This window comes from Manis javanica, chromosome 7 (assembly GCF_040802235.1).
Source record: "Manis javanica isolate MJ-LG chromosome 7, MJ_LKY, whole genome shotgun sequence".
Classification (NCBI taxonomy): domain Eukaryota; kingdom Metazoa; phylum Chordata; class Mammalia; order Pholidota; family Manidae; genus Manis; species Manis javanica.
In genome coordinates, this window is record NC_133162.1 from 130736158 (window position 1) to 130759808 (window position 23651).

General features: G+C 38.1%; 1 protein-coding gene across 11 annotated transcripts in view; it reads right to left on the minus strand.

The window, feature by feature from the left end:
* The window catches only part of COBLL1 (cordon-bleu WH2 repeat protein like 1), a 145910-nt gene extending 138235 nt beyond the window's left edge, over positions 1-7675 (minus strand). For 3 of the 11 annotated variants that reach the window (XM_073241564.1, XM_073241574.1, XM_073241563.1), the window contains exon 1: positions 7204-7386. In XM_073241564.1, the coding sequence (XP_073097665.1) occupies positions 7204-7223 (20 nt within the window). In that variant the 5' untranslated portion in view covers positions 7224-7386. Of the gene's footprint in view, positions 1-3970; positions 4091-6146; positions 6270-7203 lie in introns of those variants that run through there. The other 8 variants (XM_073241571.1, XM_073241565.1, XM_073241569.1 and 5 more) reach the window with 8 other exon arrangements.
* Between the last annotated feature and the right edge of the window lie 15976 nt (positions 7676-23651).

Sequence of the window (23651 nt, forward strand, 5' to 3'; positions counted from 1 at the left end):
CTAGTAGCCATGTTCAGATGTAACCACAATTTTCTGTTTTCTCAACACATCTGAAATGATACATACTGTAGCAGCTGTTAAAACTCTAGCTCCTGTCACCTCTACTCCCCTTGGGCTCATCTACTACTTGCCCACTTTCATTTCTCCAGGAATAATAGCATGTGTGCAGGTTGGCAATGGAAATCCTCAAGGACTGGTGATAAATGTCCCACCTGGGTTTGAGCATCTTAATTCTACTTCTTTACAAATATATCTCGGCATAAGTACAGAAACTATAAAGTTAGCTACAAGGTGATATAGTATCATTTATTTTAATAAATACGCTAGAATGAATACCTATTACTTGGTGGCCATCCTGTGACTTAATCACATTGAGAAACAATGCACTTTTTCCAATGATCCTACCATTTAAAAACTATATTCCAATGCTTTTGACATTCAACCTTATTTAAAGTCAACTTACACACAAGAAAATCAGAATCATTATTTTATAGGCACATCCATGTTTTGGACCCCAACTATTGTAACTCAGATTCTTTTCAACCCCACTTCAGAGGCTTGCCTCTGAACCACTTGAGTTATTTTCAAAAATCAAATCCCTCAAAATATGGCATTTTCACTCCCTAATTCTGTCCAAAGTAATCTTCCACAAGTCTGGAGCAATTACAAAGGAAAACCTCTGTCCTATTAACCCATATATTTTTTTAAATAATTGTTTATATTATTTCTAAATCTCTGATTTCAATGGAGGGTTTCAATGGGGCTTCAAAAGTAACTAGAGGAAATTAAACTGAGGGACTCAGAGGAATGCCTCTCCCTGCACCCTAGCACCTCCATTTTCACTGCCTTGCACCCACAAAGCTGAATTCTGAATGGAGCTGTGTTTTACCCAAGAAGAGTAGGCAGTTAAGAAACTGACCCTATTCCGTACTATCTTGTTGTTTCTTTCCTCCAAATTCCTGAAGGCCTGCCTCTGAGTGACGACCTGAGCTATAAGGCACAGAAAGGCACAGACATGATCAGGATACCACACAGACTGACAACACAAACACCACATTTACTGCCTATGAAACCTGGAAATTCTGACCTTCATAAACATTTATAACTATTTAAAATGTATTAAAAGTTACAAATAGTACTAAGCTTTCAGCTTTCCATGACTTGAGCCTTTTTATCCTGCTTTTGCATTCCTGCTGTCTTACTATTGAGATGACCATCCAATTAAAGTACTTTGTCAAATTACTCCCCCATTCCGACGCTTAATTTTTTTAATATCTAAAGTCAATAAGTAGTTTTAAATTTCTAAACAGCATTAAGAATTTAAAGTACATTTTTTTTAAAAAAAAGCTCACTGTAGCATTTTTCTAAACACTAGTCAGTCTTCGAAAGCCTTTTCCAAGGGATTCATTCCTCAGATATGAAGCTTTTATGCAAAACTGAAGACATTTGGCCTTTTATAAATAGTCATGGGAAACTTCTTTCTCCCATACTTTTAGTTTGTTTTTACTGTAACAGATGGGGGAAAAATTTAGCAGTCATAAAAAAAAAGTCTTACAACAACTATCATACTAATGTTAGATCACTGAAAGCTTAAGAATATGAAACATGTTTTACACAACAGAAACACTTGCTGGAAATTATAAGGACAGTTTGACTTCACTAATAAAGCAGGTATAGACTCAAAAAACTATACAGGAACTCTTTCCAACTTCGGTCCAGCTCCTCCTAAGCACATTTCTTTTTCTTGACCATATATCAGTAAAATATATGTGAAAGAGTCTCCAGCACAGACATTTAGAACTTCTCTTTGAAATATATTCTAATAAATAAGTGCTAAAATTCTACAATGCTTGCCAAGGGGCCAAGTCTTCACTGGAAAACTTGTTGAAAAAAAAGAAAAATTATTAATCACCATTCTGCAAAATCTCTTACTATATGTGCTGCTTTATGCAAACAAAAATGACTCCTTTTTGTCCAACTTACATTTAAGTTCAATACTTCGAAGTCCCCCCAGTAAATAAATATGAATTAAATAATTACAACCGCATTTATCAATTTCGTAAGTTAGGTGGGATGGGGGTGGCAGGGGAGGGTGGTGGTGTTCAGCAAACTTTTCTCTATATGGGCACAGGGCAAATATTTGTAGCTTTGCAGGCTGTATGATCTCTTTCAGGACTATTCAACTAAAATGTGAAAGTAGCTATAGACAATATGCCAGTGAGTGGGTATGCCTGTGTGCCAGTAAAACTCTTTACGAAAACAGGCACAGGACAGAGATTAATATCCAGCATACATCCAGAACTCCTTAAACTCAACCAAAAAAGTAAAGCCAAACAGGCAAAGAACTTTAATAGACATTCCTTAAAAGAAGATGTACAAATGGCCACTAAGCACGTGAAATGATGCTCAATTATCACTAATCAAGGAATATACACATCAAAACTACAATGAGATATTGCCTCAGACTCTTTAACATGGCTACTACACACACGTACACACAAAGAAACAAAATAACAGGTTGGCAAGGATGTGGAGAAATCAGAACCTTGTGCACTGTTGTAAAATGGTACAGCCACTATGAAAAACACTATGGAGGTCCTCAAAAAGCTAAAAATAGGTTTACCATGTGATTCAGCAATTCTACTTCAAAACATCTGAAAGCAAGGTCTCACAAAGGTATTTGTACATTTTTGTTCCCAGCAGCATTATTCACAATAGCTCAAATATGGAGCAACTGAAGCATCCATCAACAGATATAGATAAGCAAAATGTGAAATATTATTTCGGCCTTAACAAGGAACGAACTTCTGATAGACAGTACAACATGGATGAGCCTTGAGGACATGCTAAGTGAATAAACCTGCCACAAAAAAGACAAAGACTGTTCAATTCCACTTACATAAGGGACCTAAAGTGGTCAAAATCAGAGACAAAGCAGAACGGTGGTTGCCAGGTACCAGGGGAGAGGAGAATGGGGAGCTATGTCTAATGTGTACAAGTTTCAGTTCTGCAAGCTGAAGAGTTCTGGAGGTGGACGGTGATGATGGTTGCACAGTATGAATGTACTTAATACCACTAAACAGCACACTTTACACTATTTTAGATAAATTTTGTTATGTGCATTTTACCACACATACACACACAAATTGAAGAAAAGTTAAAAAAAAAAAAACAGGTGAAGGGCCCATTTTTTGACCTTCTGGATTAGGTTACTGGGCCATAGTCTCCTGATCAGTGAGTTATTACATATTAAGTTCTAAGCATAAACATGATGTTTAAAATTTAGCATCAAAGTATCATTCTACACTAATATCATGTTCCTTTGTTTTTTCCTGCCATAGTTACAGATAATTTCTTTAATAAATTTCTTAAGATCAAGAGCCAATCTCCCAGTGCTCAGAAAAATGTTTTATATAAGATAAGGGCCCCCAAGTTTTGACTAATTAAATCAAAGTAATTGTCTCAGTAATGTGAAGCCTGGCATTTATTATTGCATAAATACACCAGGCATTTCAATAATAAAGTAAGGTTGTAATGTTATTCAGTATCTTCTAACACATTTGGAGAAAATTAGATTTTGAGCACAAAATTTAGCATTATCTTAATAAACAATTTCATATTTCTTATTTGGTAATCAAAATTCCTACTTTTGAAATTACACTGTAAACTTAATAGATGTCTAATAGCAAAAGTACAGGTTGTCATATGACAAAAGAAGGCTGTCAATTTACTATGAGTTAAATGATCCCAAACATAAGAAAATGTCCAATATGGTTTTGAAGACATAAACCAAGTACTTAAGTTCCTTTTAAATGCTAAGCATGAGGGTTTTTTCACATGCATTAGAATTTGCATTTTTTTAATATAATACAAACATGATTTTAAAGAGAATCCAGACAGTGCATTTTACTGCCACTTTAAATAAAAATATACTTTAGTCATTCAGTGTGATCCATGATAGGAAACATACCAGATGAGAACAGGCCTAGTGATGAAGAGCATTGATCCAGGGTCCAGATCTTGTTTCTGTTACTCTTGCATCCCCCTAGAGTTGTGTGGCTTTGAGTATGTTAAGCTCTCTGAGTCTTAGTTTTCACAACTGTAAAATGGATAAAGTTACACTTCCTCAAGAAGGAGTAGCAAAAAAATTTTTAATAATAATACTTAAAAAGCTCCTAAATGGAATCTTTAGCAAGGCAAGATAAAGCTGAAAGTTAGGACCTTGAGTTTCCTAAAAATGAACCGCAGTCTCCATTCTGTTTATGGAGTTCATCTCCATCTCAGCTGTGGCTATCTACTTAATCAACGGTCCTCAGATATGGTTGCATATTAGAATCACCTAAGCAGGATTTTAAAACTCCCCACGTCCTTGTCCCAGGCCTACTAAAACCCGCGTTAGAGGCGTGAGAGCGTGGGCCTTTGTTTTAAAGATCTCCAGGTAATTCTCATGTTGATACCTCAGCGAAGGCATTTAACTTCTAAGGAGTCAATAAATGTTGGCTAACAAGAATTCAATTTATACAGTCAGTAAAACTAGAACCAATAATGCATCCAAATAAAAGCTTAATAAAAGCTACTAAATCCTTCCCTTTCACTACTCCTTCAATTAACTCTGTAGCACCAGAACTGCAACATTACGAAGTAGGCTTTTCTCCTTGTCCATTCCTGAAAACTTCTTTCACAATCAAAACAGCAAGGTCTCCCAAAGCAAGGTCAACTACACTTCGACATTCAAATTTCAGAGAGTTAGAAGAAGAAGAAAAAAGCTTATCTCTCTGGCACGTAAAACACACAAGCAGTAGTAGTTCTAAAGATAAGGACCCAGCTCTTTGACATTCAAATGTCTCATATCTGGTCAGAAAAAGATTAAAAGCAATTAATGCAATAAACTAGGCAACTGAAGTCCTAGGTTTTCCTCCAGGTTTTATCACTAATTTGCTCTAGGACTTCAGTGAAGTCACTCTGTGTCTTTCGGTTTTACATTCCTATTTGTGATACGTGGAGTGGCACTAGATTTCTTTAAAATGACCTGTTGAAAAGTACGGAGGGGTTCTTTAGAGCAGTGATATCCAAGGATAAGGACTAAAGCGGCCTCAGAAGCTACTAATGAGTCATAATTCAGTTTTTTAGTAAGAAATTAACATCCAAAACCTAATGATCCATCGTGACATTGCTAGTTCGCTCCCCGCCATCTCCCAAACACATTCATCTAGGACTTTTTTTCCCACAGTTGAAAACTTTTTAATGTTCTGAAGTTTTGGGAAAAAGAACAAAAGCGATATTGACTATTCAACAAATATGAAATAGGGATTCGGGATATGCCAAGGGACAAGATAGCCAAATGAAAGTATATTTATGTTTATACTTTTAAATATTGGTTACTTCCCTGAATATGACAATGTGAGATAAAGTGATACAGTGAGCATGTCATATTAGATACAATCTTGAAGCATTTTTCCACATGTCCCTCCTTAAATTTGGAGACAGGAGGGCAAAAATCCTTAAAAGCATTTTCCTTCGCATTTGAGAAATTAGATTAAGCAGTTTTCTATACCCTTTTGAAGCAAAGAGCTTAGTTTAACCTTTACTCAAAACTAAAGTCTTATCTTGCTATAGTCATGCTTATCACTAGAGAGCTATTTCCATTCCTTCATCCCAGTGCCATCTGATCTCACCTATTTTACTCAAAAGCATTACTTGATTTCTTAGCCTCTATAAGTGTATTTTGTGTATGTGCATATCCTAGTTGTTTTTTTAAATAGTACCTTAACCTAATCCATTTTCAAATTCACCAATTTAATACTATCTTATCCTTTTATACTATACCTGAATGCACTTCAGTATTCCAGAAAGCTGTGTCCTCTTAATTTACATAACACTGCAGCTCTATTTAGAGGTCCATGGTTTTATGATGACTCTATCAATGTGTTTCTTTACCCATACATACTACTGTGAGAATATATGGAAGAATACATGATAGTCTCTGAACAATGAAAACACTGGGGAAAGAATGGGAACGGCAGTCAACAGTAATACTGCTATTTGCAGAGGGCAGAAGATAACTAATTGGACCCAAATGAAAGAATTCACACACTACATGTTTCCTCCACGTAAGCATTATACTAAATAACTTTTACATTACTCACGCTGCTTTGAGTTTTCCATGTTTCCTCTGACAACTGCCAATGTTCGCATGGTCTCTGATGAATAAACATGTTGTGACTCGCTTCTAAGGAAACGCCTGTCATGTTCCAGGGGAAAATGACTTCCCTACATCAGGAAAACTATACAACTTATTCATTAGTTCAAAGTCGAGTCTTTCTTAACTTTTCTAGAACGTTCGTATTCTCTTAGTGGCCCTGCCGCATCCGGATTAACTATCCGAAAAGAAACTGAGCCGGGGGAACACTTGTGAGAAAAAGTTGTACTACATGAAAGGGGTTTCCCACTTGGCAAGTTCGGCGAGCACCCACGTGAAGCCTTCACTGTTTACCAAGACGAAGGTTATTTTCCGGTTCTCCCAACTCTTGCAGAACTACCTGTTCTCATTACTGTTTACCCAAAGGCTTAGCAAGGTGCTTATTAGCATATCTGGCAGGAAGACCAGCTTCGCTGAATATTAACTCGCCACGCACGTGACACCCCGTTCCCCTCCGATCGCTCCCCAGACACGTGGGGATAGGAAGCATATCGCCGTCTGCAGTCCGACTTTGCGCCGGGCTTCGGCCCCGGCAATTGGCCGCAAGCACACACACCCCCTCGGGGGCGCGCCCCGCCCGGTCCCGGCCCCGGCCCCGTCCCGCGGCTGACAGCAGGCTCGCCCCGCAGCTGCCCCCCCCCCACCGCGGTCACCTTGCCGCCGCTCACCTGCCCGGCCTCGGCCCGCGGCCCGGGGACCCAGCCCCGACTCCCCTTTCCCCAGGAGCTCGCTCCCAGGTGCCGCCCGCCGCGCTCCCAGAGCCTCCACAAGGGGCCCTTTGTTGCAGCCTCGGCTCCCGGACTCCGCACCCACTTCCCGGCGTCCAGCGGCCCTTTGGCAACTCGGAGCAGCCCCAGGAGGACAGCAAATAATTGTTCAAAAGCCTACCCGAGCCCCCCACCCCGGGGCCTCCGCCGAGGCCGCGAGGAAGCCGCCGCCGAGGCCGCGGGTCGGGCCGCCGGCGGGGCCGCGAGGGGCCAGCCCGGGGGCGGCGCGCGGCTTACCCTCCGGCGGCGGCGTCCATCGCCCTGCGGGGCGCGGCGCGGCTGCGGCGGGAGAGGCCGGCGCTCCGGGCGGGACGCCCCCGCGTGCAAGTCCACCTGCGGGCCCGCCCAGCCCGCGGCCGCCGCTGCAGCGCTGCCGGGAGCGGCGGCGGGAGGAGGCGGCGCCGCAGCCCCCGCCCCGTGGGCCTTCCCGGGAGCCGGGTGGCGCCCGGCGGGGGGCGGGGGGCGGGGAGCGGCCGGGCGGGGCGGGGAGCGGGGCCGGCCGAGAGCGCCCAAACCCCACGCCCCGGGAAAACTTCTCGTGGAGCAAGTCGGGAGGGCTCACTCCCCTTTCCGACCCGGGGCTCCTCTGTCCTCTCCGGGGACAGTGGCCCGCCTGTTCCCTCCCGCGGCCCCCACCCCCGCGCGCGCGCGCGCGCGCGGCCGGGCTCGAGGGCGGCAGCCTGTCCCAGGCTCAGCCCGCCGCCCGGCCCCTCGCCCTGCCCCACTCCCTACCCCGAGCCTGGAGCTCGCCGCCACCTCCGCCAGGCAGCCGCCCAGAAGTGGCGACGAGGCCCCGCGGCAGCGGAGCGGGAAAGGCAGCGAGCCGGAGAGAGAAACGGGGCGGGCGTGGGAGCGTCCCGACCTGGAATTCCCTTCCCGCGGGGCTTCGGGGTTTTGGGGAGGCCCAGCAGAGAGCGAGCTTCCTTGCGGGGTGTCCCCATTGCCCCCGCTAGGGCATCGCTCCGGGAAGCCTGGCGGGCCCCGGCTGCGCAGGTGGGGAAGAAGTGGGGGGTACCTGCCCTGCGAAGAGAAATGCGCCCAACGGGCCTGCAGCTCGCCCTCCCTGGGGTCTGGTCTTCCACACTCAAGGTGGCTTTTTTTTCTCAACTTGACCTCTAAGATTGCTGTTCTGTTAAAAGCCAACCTGTGACACCGTGATCTCTCCAATGGGTGGCAGGTTTAAGCTTGCCCTGGCTTCAGAGGTATAGTTCTTTCTTTAAGCCTGTGACATCTGTGACATGAGGACTGGACGATGTTATGTCTGAGGACAGTCTGTAATTAAGACTCGAATGATAGATCTTCCTCATTTCTTGGAAGTTTAGCAGGAATAAAGGAATCAACACAGGCACAGCTGAGTGCTTGTTTGTTTGTACATTTTAGTTCCCACGCGGGTCCTCTACAGATTATTCTTTACACCTGACAAACAGGTGTATTTGCATATCTTGTGTATTATCATAAGTGCCAATTGTTGTAAGGTGCAGGCCATTTTTGATGGTTCCGAAGGCTTGCTTTCAGGAAAGTAGCATGAAATTAATTAAGAAAATTAAGTTAAACTACAATTTTAAGATAAAAATATCTCAGTACATTGTTGTAGAGTGGTTAGGTGAAAGAGCACCCTAGAAGTAGGCCTCTACTGTGGTATTAGAGTATCAAGCAACAAATCTGTGTTAGCCACTTAGCCCTTCTGGTAGGATAACATTTGGTAGGCGGTAAAGACTAAATTGTTACTTAGAACCAAAGCTTGACTAAATGCTCTTTTGCTTATTCACTGTAACCAAAAAGATTGCTGGAACCAAGCAACATACTAAATACTTAGTTCTATGACCTTTGTCTATTATTGGCAGTCAGTATTTATTACTGTGTGTAATATAATTTTTCCAGTGTATCTTTATATACAAAAAAGGAAAAAGTGGCTTATTATATCAGAATATTGGAACCATGTCAGAAAAAGTTGTATTTTAATATTTTACCTGATCCATTCATTTAAATGTATCTGGATGTTAGTTTTTAAGCAATTTAGGTTAAACAATTTCATGAATCAGTTATGTCTCTAAATGAGTAGCTTTTACAGTTGCTTGCATAGATAATGTAAACTTTGACTAAGTGAAACTACTTAAAGTCTGTAACTTTCAATCACCAAGATTGAGATTAAAATTTATTTAGTTTCAACCTTAATTTATGCCATACTAGTAATATTATTGGCCCTATTAGTCTACTCTGAAACAGAGCATTCTCATAACACTTTGTAAGTGCTGAGAGCATTTTTGGTGCTTCCCAATTATTCCTGCCCTCCTTCCAGTCATAGGCATAGGGGAGGATTACATTCTCCACCCCACTGAAGTTTGGTATGGCAATGTAGCTTATTTTAGTAAGTAAATGTGAGCAGACATGAAATGTTTCATTTATTGATGGAAACATTTAAGGGCCAATGCTTGAGTCTACACTGTCCCTTGCTACTACAATCAAGGAAGTGTGTATTAAGGTGGAGGTGGCACAGGACTGAAGGATCCTGGAATGCAAACTCTTACCTTGAGCGCAAGCTGCCCTGAAAAGCCCCAGGACCTACAACAGAATCTGCATAATCAAGATATAAACTTGTGTTTGGTGAAGCCACTGAAATATTGGAGTAGTTTGTCGCCCAGCACTACTGAGCCTATCTTAAGTATGATCATGTTTGACAAGTTTCAGAATCACTATAGGCTAGACTTAATGTTCTTTACCTGTAGTACTGAACTATCCCTCCTATAGTCAGATAGTTACATAGTTCCTTAGCAAAACTGTATTCATAGTTGCCATAAATCATTTTACATAATGATGGAAAACTACCCCTTCCCAATCCTTCCCTCTGATTGTGCCAAATTATTGGAAAATTGCCCAAGTTTCCAAAATTTTGCTCAGTTTCTCCCTGGAAATCTCATGTGCTCAGGGATTCTCCCCTCTGGAAGACTTTCCTGACTGCGCAGCTAGAATTAGTCCTTCCCTTTCTAAGCCACCAGTAAATTCTGTTTGGTGAGGCCAGGCCCCATGCTGCTTGTTTCATGGGGGTTGAACTGAAGGGACCACAGTTTATACTCAGCGTCCTGAGATTGCCCAGAACACAGCAGGCTCTTTGCAAGTATTTGTGGAATGAATGAAGTAAAGGAATCCTGAAGGACTGTAATCCTCAGGAGAATTGTTAAGCAGTGGGTTGGACCTTAAGTCAGTTAAGTCCTTTTCCATTTAAAGAAGTTGGTAAACCATTTTAAATGGAACAGAGGAAGGTGAGTTGGTCCTACTAAGGAGAGAAGACTTATTCACATGGTTACCTGACGGGTTAGTTTCAAAATCACTTTTGTGGCCAGGAATCCTGGGCCAGGTTTTTTTTACTTAGGCAGCACTGTCTCTGTCTTTATCATTAATATATCTGCTTTCCCTCCCCCTTATTCTAATTTATATTCTTATTTTAATGCCTTTTACTTTCTTTCAAACTGTTCAGTAATTGTTTCATAGGTGAAAATAAATTCAGCAGACACATACTTGTTGAAATATTGTAGTTTCTTTAATACAGAAATAGCCACTTTATGAAAATTATCTTGATCTTTTTTTATTTGATTGAAAACTTTTTTCCTCTTTACATTGAACACAGAAACATAAGCAGGAAAATATAAAAAATTTTTACATTTTTAAATGATTGCATGTTTAGTATAATTTCTAATGTATGTAATTATAATAACACAGAATTCCTTTTTTCTATTGAACTTATTTCAAGAACAACTGTTAATTAAATTTATTTAAAGGCAAATACAATAACTAAAGACCATATTGTTTAGGTAGTTTTGAATAACCATAATAATCATAGCCATTTTTATATATTCAGAATGCTCACAAAATTTAAGATATATTAAATTAATGACATTCAAATGAAGTGATAGTGTAACTATTTATATTACCAAGTGTTTACTATAATGCATGCCTCCTCTTTAAGTATTGTGGATAATAGGAATTTTCTTGGAGGATGATTTTGAGTGTAAAGGATGTTATATTTTTTATACAGTTATTTTTATATGTCAGAAGAGAAACCATATTTGGCTATTACATTACTGAAATATTAGTAAACCCCAATTTTTCCTCTGGAATGTTTAATATCAGAGTTTGAAGAAAATAAGAACAATACTATTTATAAAGTAAAAGTGCAAATTATACCTTCCATAGACTGATGTTTGGCATTTTAATTGTAATATCATGTTATATACCTTTTATTTTTGGGGGGTCATGTAATCATGGGTAATCATGTAACCAGGCATTTGTGTTTAAAAGTACCAAAATACATGTTTTTTTTCTCAATTTTTATGAACTCTTAATTCATCAGATTCTATATTTTGAAACTTGGATAATCAGTTTCAAAGCATTTTCTTAGCACAACATTTCCAAGCAGATTATATATATTCATGAATTAAACTTTATTGCAATAAAGGGAGTATTTATTTGCAGCGCCAAGCACGGGCTTTGAAAACAAGGATGGCAAAGACACTGCATGGGCCCTGGAGGGACTCACAGACCACTTATCAGGAATATTTTGTGAAAATTGAAAGAGCATTGATCAACAATCAGTGTTGGATACTCTCACTCTCTTCCAATAGGTAAAATTAAACTTTTTTTTTTTAATCCTGGTTATGAAAAGAAGGAATGCCTGAGTTTAATGTGCTGGTGTCTGTTTCTTACAGATGGTACTTGATTTCCATATTATCATATACATTTCTAGGCAAAGACTCTCATTAACATGCACACATTCCAGGAGAGAGGTGAGGCCTGGGAAAACATGCACCAGCATGCAGACGTGTAAGATACTTAGTGCTATAGGTACACAGGAGGGCAATGTTCAGTTCCCATCCGAAATCCAAGCTATGGATCCTGATATAGCAACACCAAGTTGTCTAAAACCCACTTTCTTATTCTCTCTTTAAGATTATTCTGTTGTCAAAATGAATTTCTGTTTGTGGATTCTATAATTCTGTTACTGGTGGTATGGATTTTCTTACTTATTGGAAAAGAACACACTTTTTATGTCATTGCAGTATCAGCTCTGTTAAAAATACCCTTGTGATTTAAAATTTAAACACCATTCATATACGACTGTTTCATCTCTTAAAAAAAAAAGGCTTAAGACGAAAAATTCAAATTACATCTGTTTGATATGGTATGATTAACCGAATTTTGGTGTTTAGCATTTTAATATTGCTTATTGAATTGTAACTATAACTGGGGGCTACATTTTTCCCTTTGTCAGTCTTAAAGTTTGGTGAACTTTTAACTGCCTGTCAGTTTGCATGTATCTCAAAATGCGTAACTCTGACCCAGCGGCCATTGACTCCAGCTTTCCAGGTATAAAACCTAACAAGTCTCAGCATATTTCATTCTGGCACCACTTCTCTGCCTTTTCTCCTGAGAGGCTGAGCATGTGTGTGGTTAACTAGGCACTACAGTGGTTAAGAGCTCAGGCTCCGAAGCCAGACAGAAGGGGTTCACATCCCTGGTTTGGCCACTTACTATCTGGGTGACATTAGAACAGTTACGGTTTCTGGCAGAGAATAAGCAGCCAGGAGGGTAATGAAGACACTTTTTCTTAAAGAATGTTACAAACGGGAACCCCCATGTCTTGGTCAAGTCACAGTCTGAACACAGTCCTCCTACTCCAGCTGGGCGCTGGCTTTTTGTGCCTATGATCACCTTAAGTCACTCAACTGTTGAATCTTTAAATTTCTTATCTCTATAATGAGTCTATAAATGTTCTGTGACCATGACTTCTTTTTCTCTCCATCTGTGTTCAACAACTGAAGCTCATTGTGTTAAAAACTATCAAATATATATATATGGACTATTAATTTAAAAAACTTCACATTATAGGACCTTGCAAAATACTTCCATTCACTGAGTCTTGTTCAAATCCTTTAAGAACTTGCAGAGATAGACACTCATGTTCCTACTTTACAGTTCTGGACATTGAAGTAAATGACTTGCCTGCAGCTTCAATACTAGTGAAGTGGCAAAACTATGATCAAGAATTATTCCTTCTGTTTTACATTGTTTTATTTTTTAGTAACATTACACCTACCTTGCTTCAAGGATAGCACATTTAAAAAAAAAGGCATTCCACAGCAATATTGTTGTATCAATATCATGCTGAACATCTTTTCCCATCTCCAAATTCTAAATCATCCTCAAAGGTACTGGAGATCTAAACCTGTCTTGTCCCAAAAAGTCTGTTAATCTGGGGAAAACCTGAGATTGCTTCCAGTTTCATCCAAGGAAGATGAAGGTCAAGGAGACAAAGCATACCAAATGCAAGAATGATCAGAAACTCAGAATCATTCTGATGTGAGCTGCCCTTGGCCAAACCCAAAACAAACATGCTATAAAATGTGAAATCTTATTACTAATAATCCACATTCTACTGTGGGATTATGGAACCACCCAAGACACTCTGAAAACTATACAGAACAGGGTTAGATTGAATTAGATCCCTCTATAAGCCTATCAAGGTCTGTCCCGTGAGAGATTTGCAGCTGAATTAATTGCGTTGCCTATTTCCCCCTATTATTAATGTGGAAAAATATCTATCTGGGACTATCAAGCCAGTCAAGGAAAAGAACTCACAAAATGTATATTTGAAATATGGATAGTATGATGGAAAGAGCACACTACCAAAAATCCATCTAATGTGTACAAATTACTGTGTCTAGAACATATCAAGTAGGGATTTTTTTGAACATTAATTTTTAGCGGTTTTAGCTATTTTGCCTTAGAAATGTTGGTAACAGTGGGAAGATGGGATAAAAAAGCAGAACAGGATGGAGTTATAAACTAATTGTATGTATGCGTGTCAATTTTGAGTCTTTTTTTAATGCTTAGTCAATGAGAAAAATAACATTTCTTTAACGGACTGAACAGCAGGTCTAGCACCTGCACGGCGCGCAGAGGCAGCTCTGGCCTACAAGCCTGAGTCTGCAATCAAAAAGGTACTAGAGGGAGCCGTGCAGCCCACTGTGGACTGGGGAATTTCCTTCTGGGTTTATAAGTATTCATCAGACTTCACAAGACAAGTAGGTTGAAGATAGAAATTCCTTGTGTAAACTGATTTTCCTATTTGATATGTTTTTATATGTTCACATATTTACAGGAGCTACTGTATCAATTTTAGGGATATTCATATATACGTATTTTAGATTTTTACAATTTCCTGTTGTAAGAAATAAAGTTGCTGACTTGGTCAGCAAAGAACAGATATTCTCATACAGAGGTCTGGGAAGGCACTAAGTAAATATATGGTTATTTTTGGAATAAAAACATGAGGGATTAAGATATTCTTTTTGAGAATGCTGAAGGACATGATATACAACCCTATCAGTTTTAACCTCTGAATTTCCTGACTGCATAGGAACTATTTATGACAATCAGTGACCTTTTATTTGGAATTTTACTAAAACATAGTTTTACATCTGGCAAATTTAAGATTACTTTCCTCTCTGCACATTTTGATTTGGATTAAATATTGCCTCATAGCTCCAGGCATGATTCTCATGCAGGTTATAAATTTTGCAATCTGCTAGTGCCATAGAGTAAGCTGAGCTATTGCTAACACTATTTCAACACAGCAGAGCTTCCTTCCAATTCTTTCCGAAATCTTTTTTTATTTTCCAATGTTAGAGAAGGTTGAGGAATTTAAAAAGTAAGTTGGTGGAACATGCTAATGGTAGTTTTGGAATACAAGCCTTCCATTTATGAGTCCTGTCCTTCAATTGACATTGACTACAGATGTCAAGAAAAAAAAAAAACATTAAAATACCTAGTTATTCAGCATTAGCATGTCTTTAAACTTCAAAGTCAGGTCAACTCAGTGAAACTAGTCATTTAAAATTTATCATAGTTTAATTGATGGGAATTCATAATTCCATATCTGAAGGAACATTTGGAAAATTATTTTGTAATTTTTAGTTTCTTCATCAATAAGATGGTGATAAATTTGTGCAATATTCTGTGCTGCAAGGTTTGAATTAGGAGTAAATATAACAAATGATTATACACTACTCTAAAACATGTCCAACTGTAACAGATAAGAATCACATAACACTAAATCCAAGAAAGATTTTAGGAGGTCATCTGCTCAAATAATCTGTTACATTTATGGGGAAACTTGAGACATATAAATAGGTTTGTCAGATTTAGAAAATAAAAGTACAAGATGCCCAGTTAAATTTGAATTTCAGATAAACAATGAATAAGTTTTGGTGCAAATATGTCCCATGCAATATTTAGTTAAACTAAATAATTATTTGTTGTCTACCTGAAACTCAAGTTCAACTGGATTAAACTATCCTGTATTTTTGCTGGCAAACCTACCCATAGAGGTATCATAATTATTTTCGAAGGGCACACAGATAACTATACACTGATGCAGAAATAGAATCTGAACAATTAAGTGGTTTACAGATGACTCCTTTGGAAGACTGACTTATATAGTAGCATGTTTTAGAAAAGAAAAGTAGCCATACTTTAGAACTGTATTTTCATAAGAAACTGAGAACAGTCTAATCATTTAAAATGGAAACCTTTAAATTCATTTACTCTAGTTACAAGCTCTGAATTACTTTATTCTCTCAGCATCTGAAAGGTGCTCACATTTACAAATCAGTTTCTTTTTTTATATTTGCTAAAACATGAATAGTTCAATTGGTCATTCATGTTAACCAGAGCAGAATAGCAGCTATTTCTCAAGGCATGCTAAACTGGATATTTTAGATTATCATTTATATTTTTATCACTACAAACTACCTTTATTCCTTTTGTGTGTGTGTGTGTGTGTGCAACTTACACAAATGAAAGACTTAAGCACTAAACTGCAGGTATATTGCCCAGCAACAGTCACAGAGGGAGAGACAGGGATGTCACTTAGGGGGCTTCCTGGAAACTGAGGCAGGGCTTTTGAGTTGACTTTACCTAGTTAAATCACTGAGGCTCAACTATCTTAGGCTTCTCTATATTTCTCCTTGAGTAAGTTTCTCCTTTCCATATAAACTTCTAATTTAATCTTTTCATATAAGTTTTCAAAATTATCAACATGAAGTTGATAATAATATCCTATTTGTTTAGTCCCTTAAAAAGCTTTGATTACATGACATTTTTTCATTGCAAACACATTTATTTATGTCTCCAATCTTTTACTCTTGTTAATCTTGCCAGAGATATGTAATTTTATAAGACTTTTAAAATAATACAGCTTCTGGCTTTATTGATCTCTACTGCCATGTTTATATCCAAATTTCTAAACTGTGGTGCATTGCTTCGTGAAGTGGTCCCTGGGAATAGGTCAACTTGGGGATATAACTCAATTTATCAATTATAGAGATAATACCTTCCCTGAGCAGAAATGAGCTAGACAATATTCTCGATATCCTCCAAATACAATAAGCTTTGCTTTTGAAAGCTGCATTGTTTAGCAAGAAAGAGTAATAGTTGTAGCCAGCTCTAAATTACAACTTTCTGTTACAAAGGTACTCCTTAGGAACCTGAAATAAGAAAACATGATAAAAAACAAAAGATCTTAAAATCATATGAAAGAGATTTTATTAAGAATGCATACTACAACACATGGTATCTTGCAGCAAGCCATAAAATACTGTTATAGTAATAATATGCTTGATATTTGTTATATTTACTTGGAGGTGTTTAAGAGCTATATATACTTTAAAGATGTAATTAATTCTTGCGACATACTTATAAGGCAAAGAGAAGGCATAATTATTCTTACTTTAAAGATTAATAAAATGCAGCTCAAATTTATTATAGGCTTATCCCCAGGACACACAAATTAGTGGAAGTGGAGTGCTTAAATGTCCATATTTTTAAAAAGAACACAGAACATGAATTTACCTTAAAACCAGGAATTATTTTTAAGTTACTTAAGAAATACAACATTACTTTCAGTTATTTGAATTTTAGTTTAAGGTTATTCTAGTTAATAATAATTAATTATATTAGAATCACTAAAAATAATGGAGTAAAATCTATTGCAGTGTTCTGCAAATTTCTCTTATAAAAATAATCAATCATTCCAGGATGGCATTATCCAAAAATACTGTTTTAAAAGAGAAGTATAATACACAGATAGTCTTTCAAACCTTAAAATAGATCTCAAAAATCAACTATATATTTTGAAATCCTTTAAGAAAGGATGAATGGATGAATCATTTTTCAAAAGAATACATCAGAATGCTGTTCATTTTGTCATATTTTTGTCTTCATAAGTAGATGACACATTTAGATGAGCAGTAATGTTCTATAATTAACTCAAGTTTACTAAAGTTATCTTTATTGTGCAAAAGCTCATAGGAGATGGTATTAAGTACCTAGTACTTCATGGGAGTTTGGTTAATAAATGTAGATAAATTGAAGAGCTGTTAAAACAACAGCTAGGTGGTAAGTGGGAATATTTGCAGGGTCTGATAACTAATTTGATGGTATTAGTAATATACATTTACTATTTAGTATTAAACATTTATTTTTATTTATCCATTTATACATTTTTATATTATAATAATATTATACATTTGCCATTTAATATTATACATTTACTTTTTATTTACTTACATTTACACTTATTTACATTTACTATTTATGTATTTAATAGAAATATATTAACAAAAATTAATATCCACACATAAGCAAAATATACTATATGTTATTTGATAAATGCCTGTTATAATGATTTGCACTAATAAATAACATCAACATTCAAATGTAATCTTGAAAAAAATCCTTGAAGGCTTTCTATTCTAATCCCCATTTTGACTCTCATAGAGGCAGGATTGCATGCCCAAACCATCAGATTAAGGGGCAGACCCAATGTTTAGCTATAAATTGAAAATGTTTCTTTATCATTGGTCACTGATCATGTTATAAAATCTTGCTTACATCAGAGGTTAAAGAAAGTATATAGATAAGGCCACCATTACAGACTTATAATTCTGTAACATTTCTAGGATTTGACCTTCATCGATGGCAAAGGATTTCATACCTGGATGCACAGAGAATGACCTTGTGTGCATGTGTCTCATCTGAGGGTTTCAACCCCAGGCAAGTTCACTATCAATTCAGTGAGACCGAATAAGGACAGTGGAATGTGGAGTGTTGCAGGTAGGAAGGGTCTCCTACCGAGCTTTACTCTCACAGCAGTAGGTGGGGCACTAGAATCCCATCCCCCTCCGCCTCTGCCGCTGGCTCAGTCGCCTCTCCCAGCCTCTGCTCTCCTGTCTCCTGTCTCTTGCTCTTCTTTTCTCCAGGCTCTGCTCTCTTGCTGCCCTGTGCTAGGCTCCAGGCTCTCTGCTTCTGCTTCCAGCTCTACTCCAGCACTGGGAAGAGCTCTTTATATAGCAACACAGGGAACAGAGGCTTATCACCAACTGGTATACAATTATGTGCCTGTGCAGTGGGCAAATCATTACATCATGACACAGGTACCATGGGTATCAGGTGAGGATCCTGGCTGTGGAACTTCCATTTTCTCTACCACATGTTAAAAATATTGGTTCCCAGTCTTACCATCTTCTCCCACTTGCCCCTCCAGCCCAGGTGTAAAGTACACCTCAAAATGTGAGAACCTCTGAGTTAGGCCAAAGTAAAAAAAAATCTGTTACTGCCCTCATTTGTCTAACTGAGAAATTGGAGGTATACCTAGTATCTGTGAGATTCCTGACTGTAGATAGAACTTCTTAAGTCTGTCAATATCCTCAGTGCTTAGCACAAAGTTTAGTGAATGTAAGGTTCATCACATACTTTATACTTACTGAGTTGACAAAATAAAAACAAAGAATCAAACCAGGTTCCTGCCCTTCAGCACCCTGCTCTCTTTCCTGGTCATGGTGAGACATACACGTGAAATGACAGCACTACACAAAAAATGTATCCTTGAGCACATCAGGTGGCTCAGAAAACAGGTAGAAATCTGTGGCCGGCTTCTCTAGGGAGAAAGGCCTCAATGGTGGAAATCTGGACTGATAAAATGCAGAGATACAAAAGCATCCCTGACTATGGAAACAGCTTGACCTAATGTGGGGGTGACTGAAATGAGCCTTCAGTTTGAGAGGCACCATGGACTTAGTCTAAAGGGGTATTTGTTGTTAGAAAACTGAAGAATGAAATGTCAAGAATCAGGGAGAGCTTTGAATTTGGGGATGGGATGCATATTTCATATAAAGGGCCAAGTTCATTTTCTAAGAGATAATTTTTTAAAATGTGTAACTGAATATTCAGGAAGCAGCCTTGAGAGTTTTACATATATTCAAGAGATAACAAAAGGAAATTGCCAGCCTCCCAAAGCAGTCTTTTGGGAAAAGAGTGTGTGGGTAAAATTGCAATATTTCCAGAATCTTTCACCCAGCCTTAGTGCATCTCCATCTCCTTGGTGTTTCCAAGGGGTGAAGAGAAGTAGTCCAACTCCACATCAATAGGTGATTACAAGGGTGGGGGAAGCAAGGGTATAACTGGATCGGAGGTTTACTGAGGTCCCATTTTGCAGCTGGGTCACTAGAGGCACCAGGCGAGCAGAAGTGGATGACTGCTTGTAGCAATAAATAGGTTTCTCCCACTTTATTTCTCCCTTTGACTGACTTAGGCTTCAAAGGTAATTTGCCCCGGGCTGGGAATGTATTTTCCCCCCAGAGTTACAGAGTGAAATGGTACTGTCCTTTTTCACCTGTGTGCACTACTGTTTACAAGTAGTGAGAAGTAGTTCAGGGTTATGTCATTTCTAATGAATTTTTATTGTTGTGTATTTCTTGATTGAAATGAAAGGAAAGTGCTCTTTCAATTGTCTTAAAACAGAAATTGATGTGCTTAGTAATGCTTTGAATCTCACACTCTTTGGGTCTTTAAGGTCTCTTCCAGTTTAACATTTACCATTTTTCCTCTGTTAAAAAGAAACACACAGGCCCAACATGGCGCCACTCTGCTAGGTGGAGTCACCAAACTAAGGCTTAATACCTAAACTTGATTAGTGTTTCAACCTCCCCCAGAAACATAGTCAATCAGGAATGTTCTGGTCAGCATCATTGATAAAATAAGCTGTCACCCGAGCATCTCCATATTCCTAAAAGAAGATGAGGTGATCTGCATTATAAGCCCTCTGCTCTTCCCCCTAAGAGAAAGTGTCCTGGTCTGAAATCCTTTCTTTCCTTTTGCTGATTTTTCCCCACCCTCCTGTCTATAAAAATCTTCCATTTGTACAACTGCCTAGAACACCTGTCTATTTGCTGGGAGGGGAGGCTGCCTGATTCTTGAGTCACTTAATAAAACAAATTAGATCTTCCCATTTACTTAGATGAGTTTTGTTTTTAAACACCTCTCACCTCTGGATCGCACACTGCCACCTAAGCTAATGAGTCTTTAAGTTGACCCTCAGAAGGCACAGATGCACATTTGCTTTACCATAGGATATTAAAAACGAGCCATGTAGACTTGCAAAGAGTTTCCCTCTTGAAACGAAATCAACTTGAGGCTGACAGGCAGTAGCCTGCAAATACTAGTTTCTAATTCAAATAATGTGTTTGTGATTCTAGGGGGAAAAGTATTAGGGTCTGCCAACCCATTTTCACAAAAGTCTTTTATTTCTTGGCTATCACTGCTGTATCATATTTGAAAACCTTTTGGCAAAATAATGGAGAATGTCCACTTAAGTTCAACTAATTTTGCAGGCTGTGACTCTTCAAAATAACTCAGATTTGTCTTCTTGGCCAGCCCTGTGTGCAAAGACTGTGGCTGCACTCAAGGAACTCTGCTCAGAGAGAATCTCTGGTTCAGCACTTGAAAGAGTGAGTCAAATGTAGGAACCGAGGGCTCTGACGCATCCATGCACAACACGAACGCACAATGACTGCAGTAGTGCCTGGAAGGACAAAACTCTACAAGGAGTATTTAAATCTTCTGAGTTGGCTTCTTTGCAGTCACTTTTTAAGCAATCTTTTGAATTTCTTTAAACAGTCTTAAGTCATCTGTCTTCTGTAAAGAAGACAAGAAAATGATAGCAACTAACTACCATATATTTAAGATTTACTAGGTTCCAGGCACTTTGTAGACATTACTTAATAGTTCAAACAAAACAGGATGGTTAATGTTGTTACCTTCACTTAACTGATGAGGAAACCCATCATCACTATTGCAAAAAGCACTTCAGAACATCATGAAATAGTAAGGATGAGCAGCTGGTGTCTTTTTCTCAAACGTAAGGTGGAGTAGCAGAGTACCATGACAGGGTAGGGATCAAGGGCAGGCCACCCCAAGATGTGCCATTGTGACATGCAGGTCATTTCAGAACTGAAAACAATCAAGGCCCAAAAGACTCAGAAGGAAACTCTGACCTCCCACCCTGCAACTGCACAAAAAGAATTTGGACAGAGGACTTGCTCCAGGAGGTGATCAATCACCTTAGAGAGCGATATTATGATGTAAACTGGGTGGGTTAGACAGGAAAAGATGTGGTTAAGTCTGTTAAAATTCCTCTTTGTGCGCCCTGATTGTCAAGTGTTTTGTTTATCAAACATTTGCTCTTTTCATAGTCCTGTGAATTACTTCTCTTTCCCTTTGAAGTCTCACACCCCTATCCCCTTCTCCTTGGTTCAGGATGGTGTATATACCTCTGCCCCTGACTGTCTTTGGAACCCATGTCTATGGCTTACCCCTATTTTGTATTTATTTTTTTATTAAGGTATTATTGATATACACTCTTACAGAGGTTCCACATGAAAAACAATGTGGTTACTACTTTCTCCCATATTATCGTGTGCCCCCCCTCCCATACCATATTGCAGTCACTGTCCACCAGTCCTACGTTTGTATTTAAACTTGGATTTTTTCTCCATTAATCTATCTCATGTCAATTTGATTCTTAGATCATCTAGAACCTGTAGGTAAATTTCTTCCTCCCCAACAATAGGTTCTTACTAGAAGATGCTGATTTTCTGTATAAATAAGCAATACTAACACAGAGCATTTCATGTCCAACATAGAGAATGTAGTCAATAGTTCTGTACATCTATGTAACTACACTAACTGGGGTGAGGATTTAAAAATATATGTAACTGTTGAATCATTATGTTAATACTTGAAACCAATACAATATTGTATATCAACTACGCTTCAATTAAAAAAATTTATCAACAAACAAAAAAAGTAAATTTAGTTTTTATTAAAAAAAAAAGGAAAAGGCCATGGCCCATGACAAATAAAGGACAAATACTTCACTAGTATTTCATTTCTGTCTTAACATTCATCCAAATGTATTTTATCAAATATTTATAATACATAAGATACTTAGAGGAAGCTAAGACATAATGAGATGAGTGACATTTATTCTTTCCCAGCTTTTTATTAAATTAAATATGTAATTGAACTTCTATTTTGTAATTCTGAGCTCAGTACCCTCTGAAGAGTTCTATAGCTGTCCATCTTTTAAGGAACATATCCTACAGTTTTATAGTGGGGTAAAAATAAAGGTTATCTAGAGAAAAATTTCAGAGAGATCTCTATTAGCATTGATTTATTACCCAAATTATTGATCGTTTTCGGAGAAAGACCTAGTCATTTCCAGCTATTCCTGGACTTCTTTTACCATATAGATAGTTTTATTGAGCTTCCTTTACCAAGATTTGTCTCAAATTCTACATGATGAAATTATAGGAAATAGTGTTGTTTTATTTTGTAGCTATATTTAAAAAATTCTTCCTAATATACACAAAAAACTATGAAGACACCTTCTTTCTCTTTCAATATTAATGTTGTTACTTTCATTAAGGAGATGTGTAATACTAATCATACTTCTCATTTAAAAATGAACATTTCTTCAAGGAAAAATGCGTGAATGAATATACTTGTACAATCATTTTATATACATATGACATAGTTTTCCTGCTTTGAGAAGGATTATGCTAACTTTTCTTCTTCATGTTGTTCTGCAGCTCAAGAAATACTTATTAATGTGAGAGAGCAAAGTTGTGCTAATAAAAAATTTTTAAATCTTGTTTTATATTTATACCGTATGGTTCATAAGCAAAACTGTCTAACTCTGCAGATTCATTATAAGATTGAAAATAAAGTCAAGTTAGTGATAAAGTAATGTAAATGCTTCTGACTCTAAAGTTTAATATCTTGTTCCTGCCAATTTAAACATTTCCCTCCACTGAAAGATTTTTGTTGTATTCAAGGTACATGTGAAAATGAATCACAGTCATGCCACTACTGATTTATAACTGCCAATTTATGATTACTGGTATTTAATGTAATTATGAATAATTGTGATTCAGAATGTGAAAAGTCACCCAAGGAAAACAGGCCAATTCTGATAGGTATCCTGTGTGACCAAGACAACCACTCTTTTGTTTGCTTATTGGTTATGAAAATATTTACTCTATACATGACTCTAATACAGCCCAAAGCTAACCCTTGTATAACTTTAGCCATAGTTTGGGATAATAACCTCCCCCACAACAGTTGTCCACAATATCTGGTCATTACTTTTTGCAGAAATAAAATTGAAGGTTCTATTCAGGCAAAATCAGGTGTCTAGCTAATACCATATATATTTACATGTAGAATATATATGGCACATAAGCATACCTGCAACTTTTAGATCCTTTACCCTGGATCTAAATCAATTTTTT